We start from the raw sequence: 13,639 nt of genomic DNA, 5'->3' as shown, positions 1-13,639 counted from the left end.
ATGGGTGTCGTTTTTTTTCCCTCTGTCCGCCTCCTCGCTGTCGCCTGCCCTATCTGCCCTGCTCTCTCACGGCTCTTTTTTTTCTCTCTCGCCCTACTGGTAGCCCGTTTCTCTGGGAACCTCTGAACTGGTAAGCAAAAAAAAAAACGACCGGCTCGGTAGCCACTTGATGACATGTCGTGATTTGTTGCATCTGTCATGCATGCCGTGATCGTTTTGGGCGCCTGTTTTCCGTATTGATTTTATTGCCCGGGGTGTTAGCTGATGTCTAGAGGCTGCAACCTAGATTTAAACGTGGAATGGTCTCTGTCATACTGATTATAAGATGATGCCTGTGCCAATGGTCGACGTACAGTGACCGCAGTACCTGTTGGCTTCGAGAGTGAACCACGGTCCAGCTGGAAGCTCAAGCTGGCCTCGCCCCGTTTTTCATCCAGCATGCCAAAGCGAATTAGGGAGATAAAAGCCAGTGACCTCTGAACTTCACCGGTACCGCCGTGCTTACAAAGGGAGGGACATGAGCGGGCACAGATTACCGTGGCACGGACCAGGCATTGTGTAACACCCGGTGACGTCTTACGAGAGGGGATTTGACACAGAGTAGTAGGGTCAGAGTCCATTTGGATTTCAATGTGAAGTCAAGAGAAAATATGTAATCGCAATATTTTCAGCCACGTTGTGGCATAGATGCCATATGACAATATCAATGCTGTGATGTTGTAAAATTATAACAAACAATGGGTAGATGAACTCAATAATGTTTGGGAGGTTGCCATTATTATGGGCCACCTCTTCAAGGTCCATTTTAAGGATTGGTTTGAAAACAAATCCTATTCACAGCTGTGATGCCTGTTTTTACTGCCGTAGGTAAAAAGGGATCACAACAGGGATTATAACGCAATTGTTGTAGTGTTTTGTTTGATTTTTAAGTCCTTTGATACCATCTTGCTAGCTTCACGGTGGCAATTTCATGGGGAAAGGCTTATACTGTATGTTCTTACTGTCAATAGGACACAGTGTTTCTTATGGAATAATACACAATGTATTGCCAGATACACTAAGAAAAGAAACAGCTGAACAACATTGACACCGATGAACTACCAAACGCCTCCACATGCGTGTTGCGAGCACTGCCCACACACGCATGCACACAGCATTAGCACTGGAAGTCCAGGGCTCAGTCCCGCTCCGAGCAGCTCTTGGCTCCATGTTAAATATCACACATCATTGCAAACGTGGCTCCCAGTGTTGCACCTCTGACAAGCTTCATTTTCTCCCTTTTCTCTCTCCCCCCTAGGCCTATTGCCAGGATGCCTACCAGCGTAGTCGCAACCCGTACAGTGGGAACGCCTGTCACATACCAGAGCCTCCCCCTCTATGCTACCCCCGAGTAGACTGTAAGCCTCCGGCCATGGCCCAGGCCACGGACGCCCCCCCTCCGTCCGGGCAGGCGTGCAGGGGGTCGGTGGCGCCCTCGGATCTCGGCTACCGCAAGGAGATCACGGTGCCGCCGCCGTTGCCGCGCGCCTCCTACCCAAAGAGCCAGCTGGCGGTGAGCCTACGCAACGACGGCCTGAGGACCGTCGTGGTGCCCCCGGACGTGCCCCCCGCGGGCCGCACGGGGCCCTCGCACAGGATGGACTACGCGGACCCCGCCTTCCTCCGGGCCCGGCCCCGGTCGGTCTCCCAGTACCCGGCGCCGCGCAAGGCGGACATCTACCCCGGGGGGCCCGGCCTGGCGCCCTACGGCCTGGCGCCGCCCCACTTCCCCAACAACCACCAAAACATAGACTGGCGCACGTACCAAACCTACCGGGAGTACATCGACAACAAGGGCATCCACACGCACGCCAGCCGCACCATCCAGGAGCGGCTGGACAGCCTGCGCGCCGGCAGCCACAACTCCTTCAGCACGGCCCCGCACGTCCCCCCGGGGGGCTGGCTGCCCAAGGGGGTGCGCCGGCGGAGCACCTCGCACGAGCGCTCCTACCACGGGCCCCCGCCCCGCTTCCAGGTGCCCCCGCGCAGCGCCTCCCAGGACCGCATGTGCGGCGCCGAGAGGGCCGCGGCGCCCCGCCACTGGCCGCCCCGCAGCGTGTCCCAGGACGGCCTGGCGCTCAAGGCGCGCTCGCGCTCCACGGACTACGTGGAGCCGGCAGAGCCGGCGTGGCCCGCCGAGTGGCGGGGCGGCGGCTACGGCAGGCCGGACCACGGCGCGAGGCCCAGCCGTCAGGCCCTCCCCAGGCAGGCCTCGGTCTACAGGCCCTCGGCCGCGTACGGCTCAGGCCACATGCGGGGCCCCCCGAACCCGGCCCACTACGCTCAGGGACCCGAGGCCCTCCAGACGCGCTCCTCGCCCATGCTCGCCGAGCGGTCCTCGCATCCGGGGACGGGCGCCAGCGGCGAGCGGCCCCTCGCCGACCAAAGAGCCAAAGCCAACCTCGCGGGACACCCCCCCCAGCAGGGGCGCTCACGGGCCGAGACCCTCCACGCCGCTGCCGCCGGGTCGGGCCGCGAGGCCACGGCGCTGGGCTACCGGCCGTCGTCGTACTCGGCCCCTCAGCAGCGGCCCCAGAGGCCCAGCATCCTGAAGACGGGGCCGCCAGCGCACCTCCAGAGCCACATGAACGGAGGGCGGAGCCCCGCGGAGGGCGGGGTGGTCCTCCGGGAGAAGCCCCCCTGCGGGAAGACGCCCAGCCCGCTGCGCCACCCCTCCTACATCCTGGCGGTGAACGACGACGGGGACCCGGCGGCGGGCGTGGCGGCGTGCTGGCTGCCCAACGACACGCGGCGGGAGATCCACATGCGGCGGCTAGACGAGCAGCGGCAGGCCTCCTGCTCCAGCAACCTGGACGAGTCGCTGGACGCCATCCCCTTCATCGGTAAGGGGTTGTCATGGCAACAGCGGCGGGGCCTGCCTCCTCCGTAGTACCGCCGTGGCTCCGGTGCTACGGAGCTTATTTGAGCGAGCGTGTATTTTTAGCTTTAGTCTTGTTTTTTTAATAATGCGGTATGAGTTTGTAGGGCATTTTGGTGAAAAATTCATCAGTTGTGAGCTGAAAAAGATGTGCGTGTCCACAAACATGTATAATATAGTAGAATTGTAGCCAATTTTTAGAAAGCCTTTATTTATAGCTGTAAAATGATTATAATGTAGTGCATATTTTGTAGCTCATTTGGGAGAAATGTGAAACTTTCCGTTGTGATGTACACACACACACACACACACGTGTAAATATCTTATGAGCAGTCATGTATGAAGGCAGTGCCCTTGTGCGGCTGCGCTTTGAGGGCAGATGTGTGAAAACATTACACTGCAGGTAGGGAGGAACTGGGTCACCGGCTGTGACATCATCACCGCCTCATACTGTGTCCCGTGGGGGGGGGGAAGTTGGTCTGAGTCGCATACATCCAGGGTTATATTTAGACGTTGTCAACACCTCCGGCATGATCCATCAATGTGGGTTTGTGATTGATAACTCTGGAGAATTCACCAATGTTATTATGTGGTGTTAATTATATGCTACTTGCTATTTTTCGGTCTGTAATTATCGTCCCTTGATTATACTACTTAAAAAAACTTGTGTTGTTGGTTTCCAAAACCGTTGTCGATGACCGCGTCAAGAGTGTGTTCTCAATGGAGCATTATATTATAAACGTTGTTTACGATATGTTCAAAAAAAGTCTTCTCAAAACACTCGGTCCTAGACAATCGTCCAATAGGAGCAAAGAAAACGGAGTAAGTCCCGTCCACTCGGTCCAACCCGTGTGGTAGTCCTCTACGTTGGACTATCCTACCACTTGTGGTGGGGTGTAGTAGGAGACGTCGGTGAGCAGATCCACGGCCCAGGTGCACACAAAGCGTGCGGTGACAGCGGTGCTGCTGCCCCACACTCCGTCTCCCACACACACACACACACACACACACACACACACACACACACACACACACACACACACACACACACCCCCACTCACAGCCCATCTCCAGCACCACCACCGCTCTGGGCCCCGTGCCCGGACCCTGGAGAACAGAGCCCCGATTGACCAGGCCTCCGGGTCCCCATCAATGAGTCACTTGAATGGCCGCTGGTCTTGGCACCGTGTCGTGTGAGGTCAGCCCGAGTTCCCATGGCCCCGGATGGCAGCCTCAGATTGGTCAGATCGCCGTGTCCTAGCCTAGGCGACATCACGGGTCACTTTTCTTTTTTTTTCCCCCGTTCGGTTAACAAGACAATTTTTTCCCTGTCGTTTGGAATACGGCCATGTTTTGCTTGCTCGGTGAGGGGTTAGGGGCTTGACCGAGGCGGCGGGCGAGCCGGAGTTTGCGGTGTCATTCCAGCATTCAGACGAGGATGACGGCCGCGGGCGTTTATCCGGTAGCCGACATTTGGTAGTTTAGGCGTCGCGCAAACCTCTCGCTGGCGCCTCTCCATGCCAGGGCCAGGGTCGCTGGCAGGGCCGATGAGGGGCCCCGCGGTTAGATGAGGCCAGGACAGGGGAGCCTGTGTCCCCGGCCGCTGTACCATGCTGCTGGTGGAGAGGCTGGGCCGCCGGCAGAGCCCCTGGCTGTGGTGGTTGTGGTCGGACCAGGTGGCCTGGTGCAGCGTCTGCGACGACTGTGAGTGTCAGTATCTGCAGTTGGAGGAACCCGGTACGTCTCAACCGCTCCGATGCATCTGCCATGAGGGGTTGACGCCTTAATCTAGTAGTTGGGGGGGGGGGGAATAGATTTTAAAAATCACGTTTTTTTTTTTTTTTAATTGTGTATATTTTAACACGGAGAGTGTCACAATAGGTAACCCGTTTTGCTGACTTTTATGCTACATTTGCCAATATCTGACCGGCATCCCACTCGGTGGAGATGACCAGCAAGATCAGACACGGGCCATGTTCACAGTTTGTGTGCGTCATGTTGTTTTGCCTTGGTCCTGGCTGGCACCCTCTGGTGTCAGTGGTCGAGATGGAGTGGTGTGATTTCGGTTGGACTAGATAAAAGTTAGAAAGTTGTGGATGCACCTGCGGTGTGGAATTTGTGTGGGGTTGGCGCGTGATCTCCTATTGTGCTCTGCTCACACCCCCTCTTCTTCATATGCTCCGTTTCAAGGCTTCCCAGGCTGGAAGTAGGACATTTGCTTTTAAATTTAGCTCCCAGAGCCCCCTAGGCTGTAGAGAGCAGCTCTGCACTCTGAGCTCTTCGGGCACCGCGGTGCCAAGAGTGGGCGGTGTCGGAGAGCAGAGAACTTCCTCTCTCCCTCGCACTCTCCCTTACAGAGCATGTCAGCACAGGATCCATCGTCTTGATGGGGCTGCGTGATTTGTGTGGCGCCGTCGCCAGCCCTGCGGGCCGCATGTCCAGCTCGTTATCCCTTAATGCCACTGCAGACAGCACGGTAGCTGATTATGGGCAAAGCATCAAAACCCTGACCCAATTCACGGCGCTGGGTTGCGGTTGGCCATGCAGCTGTTGTGTCTGCGCCCTGAGCTGTGAGCCATCCGCTGTGAGTTCGTGCCATAACGTGATGTCACGCGCCGTGTGATTCACAGACGAGCCGGCCAGTCCCAGCGTCGACCGCGAGGTCACTTCCATCCCTGCTTCGGCGGTGATATCAGTGGCGCCGGCCCAGGCCACCGTGCCCCGAAGCCCGGCCACGCCATCGCCTCTCATTCGACGGCAGCTGTCACATGACCAAGGTAAGCGCTGTTTTGAAGATTGGTGGCCTGTGTGGCAGCGACCGCAGGAGGGCTGAGACGGTCGGTTGATTCAACGGGTGGTCGAGTCAACAACGAGTCAGTCGAGAGACACTGCATTGAGTCAAATTTTGATAATTGATTAATCGTTTAAGTCGTTTATCAATTACTGAACAATGAACATCTGCTGCTTATTGTTGCAGTTGGGTTCAAATATTTGGTTCATAGATCATTGCTAAAGGAATCATTTGGTTATTCTTGGCTGCTTGCCAGATAAAGCATGCACATTTGAGACACTTGAAAACTCTTTTTGGCAATTGCTATTATTAATAAACATTTTATAGACAAAATTATTAATTGATCAATCGAGAAAATATTCATAAGATTGACCGACTGAAAATGATCATTATTACTGCAGTCCTACACCGGCCTCAATGGTACGTTGTCAGGCATACAGCTGGCTTTACTCTTCTGAAGAGAGACCTCCTTTGGCAGAAATCCAATCTCTTTCTATGATGCAACACCAAAGATCAATATACATCATCCTGTGCCCAGTTGCTGCTATGCATCTCAAACTCAAAGTTGTTTAATCCCTACTCCTCAGTCTTAACCTCGCTCCGTAACGCGCTGCAAGGGAAGGTCAACTGCTTATCTCCCTCCCTGGGGACCCGTGTATGCCCTCGGTTGGAAGCACTCATGCAGAATTCCTATCTCCGTAGTGGTCTCTGCTGGCAGTCCCAGTTGTTGACTTTGCGCACAAGCCAAACACAGGACAATCCTATTAACTGGCTGACACCATAAGACACGGCGTCAACATACAACGGCTCTGCGCATTAGTTTCACTGCCTGCATTCTCATTTTATCCCACGGTCATACGAGTGTGTGTGTGTATGTTTAATGTGTGTTTAATCTGTGACCTTTTCCAGAGTCCCTCAGAAATGCCCTGCTGGAGTCCGACGTCGCCCCTAAGACGGAGCGCTCCAAGTCTTATGACGAGGGCCTGGACAACTACCGGGAAGACGGCGGACGGTGAGTGTCCCTGGGGATCTAATCACGGGATCTCATTGGTCCACACGGAAGCCGGTCTGATGTAATCTGGCGTAACCACATTTGTTTATTTACCTCCTCCCTCCCTTTCTCCCTCTCTCTCCTCCCCTTCAGCCGTGCCTCCGGGAAACACATGCCTAGCTACCGGGGCCTGAGGAAGGTGAGTGTCTTCAGCTATGAAGGGTGGACTGATAAAGTTATTTTTTCTGATTAGAATGCACCGTTTGGAGGTCATGGCATGTTGAATCCTAAGTTGTGTTTTCCAGGAAGCGTCTCTTTGTAAAGAAATCGTATTCATTTTATGATTTCATATCTTCATTGGCTTCCTGGAACAATGTCGGTGTCTTCGTGGTCTGTGTTTCACCCGTTCTGCGGTGCTTTGTTCGTGACGTGGACTAATTCCGGCTGTGCCTTCACTTGCAGACTCTGGACGGTCACAAGTCCGACGACTCGAGCTCACGGCGGGACTCCTCGTCCGACATCTTCCCCGACTCCTCCAAAGAAGGCTGGCTCAACCTGCGGCAGCTGCTCACGGACAAAAACAAGGTGCGTTGACGGCCGCGCCGACCGCCGCGCCACCACCGCATAAAAGCCTCATCAACCCATCCTCCACACACCACCCCGCGGGGAGTAACCCTCCCTTCTCTCACCCGTCCACCACCACACCATCTCAACACACCACCGCGCGGGGAGTAACCCTCCCTTCTCTCATCCGTCCACCACCACACCATCTCAACACACCTCCGTCCGGGGCGTAACCCTTTCTTCTCTCCTCCTGTGTCGGCGTAGCGCGTCGGAGGCGGGATGAAGTCGTGGAAGCAGATGTACGGCGTGCTGCGCGGCCACTCCCTCACGCTGTACAAGGACAAGAAGGAGGGGCTGTCCCACGCCTCCTCGCAGTCGGACGAGGACCTGCAGCCCATCTGCGTCAGGGCCTGCCTGATCGACATCTCCTACAGCGACACCAAGCGCAAGAACGTGCTGCGGCTCACCACGTCGGACTGCGAGTACCTCTTCCAGGCGGAGGGCCGCGACGACATGCTCTCTTGGATCCGGGTCATCCAGGAAAACAGCAACCTGGACCAAGAGGTGGGGTTCTAGGGGGGGTTCACTGACTAGATCGTATCACGGCCGTGCAGACCTTCGATCAGGGGACATTGTCTTTAATTCTTTGTACCCCTGCGCGTTATGGAGAGACGGGTTACTGTTGGCCACGTTGGTTTGGATTTGGTCTGTAGTGGGCGTTAATATAAAATGAAAACCTTGTTTACACGCTTTGATTTCTTTTTTACCAGACCTGCAGTGTTTCAATATTCCAATTTGGTTGTTTTTTATTGACTGATGGCTTACATAGCCCGTTAGACCAGATCACAGCATGAGACGATTATCCTGTCATTGCGTATTGCTTCGCGCCTGCCACATTGTCGACTTGTCTGATTGATTACACTTGAACATTTCAGAACACGTCTTTCACAAGCCAGGACCTGATCAGCAGAAAGATCAGAGAATACAACACTATAATGAGGTATGGAGAAGCCGCCGCCGCCCCCTAGTGTCCAGTCACAGCACGGCATCTCCATGCTGACAAACTTCCACTGTATTCCTCTGATTAACGTTTGATTGACACCTGTTGCAGCGCACCAAGCAGCCGCTCTGAGCCCTCACCCAAGACATCCCGCCAGTCCCTCAGCCTCAAGCAGGCCTTCCTGGGGCCCAAAGGAGAGGGCAAGGGCCACAGCCCCCACTCCCCCAAAACAGGGGACGACAGAAGATCTGCTAGGGGTAAGGGGCCGGCTGTCACACCTGACATTGTAGGGGGGAGAGGGGGGTCCCCTGAGCGGACTAACTCAGGTCTTGTGTTCCCCGCCACACCAGATGACTCCAGCCCTCCGCGGGACCGGGCCAGCTGGAAGATGGGCATCCCGGGCCTCATGAGGAAGCCCTTCGAGAAGAAGCCCCCCGCGGGCGCCTCGTTCGGGGTGCGGCTGGACGACTGCCCCCCCGCCATCTCCAACAGGGTGAGTGAACGGTCGCACCGTTACGATCGTTAATGGGGAGGGGGGGGAGTACTGGTTTGTTTTTGTTTATGTAAAAAAATCGCATTCATCTGCACGCTTTGCATGTTTTCCCGTTAGCAGCCTCTAGTGGCCTGAGTCACAGCTACGTTTACAGCTCTATCATTTTCACATGGTTGCTGTTTTCTGAGGTTTTCCCTTGGTGGGGTTTTAAGTGGACCACAATAAAATGATTTACAGAGTCATATTCCCGGGATGGATTGTATTTTTTAATGGCTTAAATCGTTTTATTTTTTTCCTAAGTGAATATAGAATGCATCCAACTCATGAAAGAACCACTCCACATCTCCGGTGTTGGTAAACCTCTTGATGTCCCCATCCATTGACCCTGCTGTGTGTGTGTGTGTGTGTGTGTGTGTGTGTGTGTAGTTTGTGCCCCTGATCGTGGAGGTGTGCTGTAAGGTGGTGGAGGAGCGGGGCCTGGAGTACACGGGGATCTACCGGGTGCCCGGGAACAACGCCGCCATCTCCAACATGCAGGAGGAGCTCAACAGCAAGGGCATGAACGACATCGATGTTGAGGAGGACGTGAGTTCACGTACACACGCACGCTCACTCACTCTTATCAATCTCTCTCAATCTATTGGGGTCTTTTAAATAGCCAATATTTTCTTCTCACTCTTGTTTTTTTTCTTCTCACTCTTAAGAAATGGCGGGACCTCAATGTTATCAGTAGTCTGCTGAAATCATTCTTCCGGAAACTTCCAGAACCTCTGTTTACAAATGGTGAGGCACTGTCGATTCTCGGAAGCATCGACTGTTTAAGCAACATAACGTCGTCTTATTGGTGTTTTGCTGGCGCTTCTGTATTTTTACCTGACCCGTATCTACTTATTTCTCTCAACCCTTAACAGAAAAATATGCAGCCTTCATCGAGGCGAACCGAGCGGAAGTAGCAGTGGAGCGGTTAAAAGAGCTGAAGAGGCTGGTAGGTGGACCAGAACCAGCAGCCCCCTGATTACCTCGCTACCCCCCCTAAAGGACTAACACCGGCTCCCCTCTCTCTAGATCTACGAGCTGCCCGAGCACCACTACGAAACCCTTAAGTATCTCCTCCTCCACCTCAAGAAGGTCGCGGAAAACTGTGAGACCAACAAGGTAGGAAGAATGGCGTCACTGCCCGGGTCGGCTGGTAACCCCAAGGTCTTTCTAGTTCGGTCCCCGGCTCCTCCTAGCCGAGTGTCGAGGTGTCCCTGAGCAGGGCACCTAGCCCCAACTGCTCCCGACGAGCTGGCTGTCGCCTTGCATGGCTGCCACCGCCGTCGATGTGTGAATGTGTGCACGAACGGGTTTATGTAAGTTGCAATGTTGTAAAGCCCTTCTGGTGGCCACTGGTTATACAAATGCAGTCAATTTACCATTTACCATGCCCACTACTACTACTCTGCCGCTGGGACGAAACGTTCAGTTAAAAGGAGACGTTGATAAGGTTTACGCATCCCCACGTCCGAACGCCGTCTCTGAACCCTCTGTGGTTGCCCCTCCGTCCAGATGGAGCCCCGTAACCTGGCCATCGTGTTCGGGCCCACGTTGGTGCGCACCTCGGAGGACAACATGACCAACATGGTGAACCACATGCCCGACCAGTGTAAGATCGTGGAGAACCTCATCCAGCAGTGCGACTGGTTCTTCAGCCAGGAGGCCCAGGATGAACCCGATGTACGTACGCCACGCCGCTCCACCGCCCCCCCCCACGGGTAGAGATCAGCGGTCAAACCTCATGCACGGACGACGCACTTGGCGTTGCCCATTGGTTCAAAGTCATGCTTTTTAAATCACTCGGCACCAGTACGAGCCAACGAGAACCCGCGGTTGGATCAATCTGTGTGTCATCACAAACCTGAGTTGCAGCCACAACCAAAGTTTCTTTTTAGTGTTTCATTCACTTGAACGGTCCTTCCTACACCACACCTTCTCCGGGGTGCTCTCCGCATGCCCTCCTTGTATGAAGTCGTTCTGTGTGTTGTGCCTTAGACCTCGGGGGACCAGGAGAGCACGGTGCAGTCCCAGCCCGTGCCCAACATCGACCACCTGCTGTCCAACATCGGGCGCACGGCGGCCTCGCCCGGGGAGGTCTCAGGTACGTGCCCCCCCCCCCGTCCCCCCCCAGGGCGTGGCTCTGGAGCGATAACGTAGAGACATTACACGCCAGCCAGACATGCATTAACCTTGCAGTTCTATAGACATGCTTTTTTGTTTTTCATGAATGTGTGCTTGCTAATAATAATAATAATAATAATAATAATAATAATAATAATAATAATAATAATAATAATAATAATAATAATAGTGAGCTGCTGTCATGTTCTTAACATGCATTTGAGACTGGCTGTTTGCTTCGATCACGGGCAGTGTTTTCCTAATGAATTTGTTGCACCATTTGGACAATTGATCAAATTAATTTGCAGTACGTCAGGCATACGATTCTTCTTTTTAATTTGACTTCAATTTGTTGATTTAGATTTATTATTTGGTACTTTATTTATTTGTTTTCTCCACCACCCTTCATCTTTCTGTTCCATTCCTGGCTCCAGGCTACTCTTCCTCTTGTCTTAGCCTATACTTTCCTTGCGTTGAGAAAAAAAGACGACTCTGTTTCTTTCAGTTCTTTTCTTCCCCTCCTCCACCACACATAAACCCGGCATGTTCTTCCCCCAAAAAGACACACAAAAGACAAACCAAACAGTGAAAAGACCCAAAACCACACAGAGCGGCCGTTGTTTTCCTAACCCATTCTGACCTGTTCCCCCTCTGTGTCCAGTGTGTTGTTTCTCTCCCCTGTCCCTGTCCAGCACTCACTCCCTCACCCACTGTTGCCACAGGCCAAGTGGGCGGAGTCTATCACTCGCTGATGTCACTGGTGGACTCTGTAATGTCCGCCGTGGACAGCTGGGACTGTAGGAAGAAGGACGAGTGTTGTGCCCAGTGTAGCTGCCTAATCTGCCAATCGCCGCGGCGGCTCTTGTAAAATTGGGATGGCAGGAGCGCAGAAAAGAAAGATGCGAAAAAAAAACGAAAGAAAGAGAAGTCGATGTTTGTCATATATCTCTCTATATCTATATATACATATATTTTTGTTCCTGTGGTGTGCACGCTGTGTTTTTCTATTACCAACCGCCGTGAACGGAGGCGATACAGAGCGATGCTGCTGCACTTTGTCTGAAAGCCCTTCTGCTGTCTCTTGTTGTCTCTAAAGCTGATCGCAAGGACGAGTAGCATGGTATGATGATCCCCTGGCTCTTGCCCCCGGTCACGTGACCTACTCTGTGATGGTTGTCTGGGAGACGGGGGAGGGTGCGGAGGGAGGGGGGGAGGGTGCGGAGGGAGGGGGGGAGGGAGGGCGGTGGGGAAGTCTACTGTCCAGTACACATGTGCTTGCTTACACACACAAAGACACACACACATACAGACACACTCCCTCACGGAGGACATCAGGGACTGATGCATGGCTCACTGGCGTGCGAGAACAAACACTTTAGTCACACACTTTAGTCAGCTCGGTGGCCACGCGTTGACGTAATGCAGACATAGCTGTTGGTAGATAGTGACCGCAGGCCGGCTGTTGTGTCCTCAGTTGCCGTTTTTTGTTGTTGTTGTTGTGTTCCGTTGGCTTGTTTGGTGTTTGTGGCATCTTTATAATTATGTAAACGAGATACGGATTAAACCATTCGTCAGGATGCTGGGGTCCGACCCCAAACATCCGTGGTCACATCCTCACCCACCCCGCCAACTGTGACAGGATCAGTGTTTACCATCTCCCCCATTCTCCCGTCTAAACCCACCACCGCACAAGACTATCAACAGAGTTTAGTCTGCTTCCTGTTTTTGACGACTGCTGCTGGTTTTGCGTCTCTGTTTATCATTTGGATTGGGCGGATATTATTGCACTATATTGTTTACTCCCGGTGCTTGGCGTACAGCATGGTTTTAACGCTCTCTCCTGGCGTTTGAGGATCTCTGAGTTCCTCGCCGCGTCGACTCTTTTGCTTTGCCCTTTTTGTACGTGGCTTCAGGACTCGTGGTTTAAACGTGAGCTAGAGAGAATGTCCACCACCTAACGAGCCCTGTTAGGAACCGACCGCTAGTGCGTACAGACACTCCCGTGTCCCCGTCATTGCACCACATGACGCACCCAAACATCCACCTCGACCCCCCTCCCTCCCCCCGTAGAGAATGGGTCTTCGTTTGGTGGGCCTCTACACGCAACGCTCCCATCCCACGTGTTTGTCCGTGACGTTTCATCTTGTTCCATGGAAACGCGAAGCATGAGCTGCTCTGTCTGCCGTGCCCACTGTCGGGCGTCCTCTCTTCGTCCTCCATCTCTTGTTCTTCCTCCTCTGCCACCGCGTTGCAGTTCACCACACCGCCCGTCTGCCCTCCTCCTCCTTCACCGCCACCATGGGCTGGTCTATACAACGTGTTGTCCTGCTTCCAGCTGCCTCCATCACCTGTGTGTGTGTGTGTGTGTGTGTGTGTGTGTGTGTGTGTGTGTGTGTGTGTGTGTGTGTGTGTGTGTGTGTGTGTGTGTGTGTGTGTGCGCGCGCGTGTGTGTTCTGCAACCTTTTCCATCTGCCTCTGAACTCTTCGTGCTCTTCTTCCTCCTCGACACCATTCCCACCCATCCCCCCAGGTGGGAGGAGTGTTCACTGACTGCTCTCTCTTCTCTTTACACACAGATTCAGCATGCAGTGACTCCTCCAGACCCAAGGTAGGCGCTGTTTTGCTCTATCTCTGGTTGGTTCTGTGGTTGTTGCCGCCATGCCATGTGCAGGGGCCATTTTCGACACCATTTTCATCTAAGATTAAGAGATCAGGTTTTATTTAGG

General features: G+C 53.8%; 1 protein-coding gene across 3 annotated transcripts in view; it reads left to right on the top strand.

Annotated features, from left to right (window-relative positions):
- arhgap21b (Rho GTPase activating protein 21b) overlaps window positions 1-13,639 on the top strand; it is a 32,385-nt gene that overhangs the window by 15,196 nt on the left and 3,550 nt on the right. For all 3 annotated transcript variants that reach the window (XM_079751127.1, XM_079751128.1, XM_079751126.1), the window contains exons 8-23: window positions 1,298-2,882; window positions 5,548-5,694; window positions 6,618-6,720; window positions 6,853-6,898; window positions 7,162-7,284; window positions 7,528-7,827; window positions 8,199-8,263; window positions 8,375-8,520; window positions 8,614-8,756; window positions 9,183-9,341; window positions 9,461-9,539; window positions 9,668-9,741; window positions 9,822-9,911; window positions 10,305-10,472; window positions 10,788-10,893; window positions 13,490-13,521. In XM_079751127.1, the coding sequence (XP_079607253.1) occupies window positions 1,298-2,882; window positions 5,548-5,694; window positions 6,618-6,720; window positions 6,853-6,898; window positions 7,162-7,284; window positions 7,528-7,827; window positions 8,199-8,263; window positions 8,375-8,520; window positions 8,614-8,756; window positions 9,183-9,341; window positions 9,461-9,539; window positions 9,668-9,741; window positions 9,822-9,911; window positions 10,305-10,472; window positions 10,788-10,893; window positions 13,490-13,521 (3,366 nt within the window). The remainder of the gene's footprint in view (window positions 1-1,297; window positions 2,883-5,547; window positions 5,695-6,617; window positions 6,721-6,852; window positions 6,899-7,161; window positions 7,285-7,527; window positions 7,828-8,198; window positions 8,264-8,374; window positions 8,521-8,613; window positions 8,757-9,182; window positions 9,342-9,460; window positions 9,540-9,667; window positions 9,742-9,821; window positions 9,912-10,304; window positions 10,473-10,787; window positions 10,894-13,489; window positions 13,522-13,639) is intronic.

Source organism: Pollachius pollachius (assembly GCF_949987615.1).
Source record: "Pollachius pollachius genome assembly, chromosome: 14".
Classification (NCBI taxonomy): domain Eukaryota; kingdom Metazoa; phylum Chordata; class Actinopteri; order Gadiformes; family Gadidae; genus Pollachius; species Pollachius pollachius.
The sequence above is the reverse complement of the archived record's forward strand: the minus strand, read 5'-3'. Positions and strand labels throughout refer to the sequence as shown.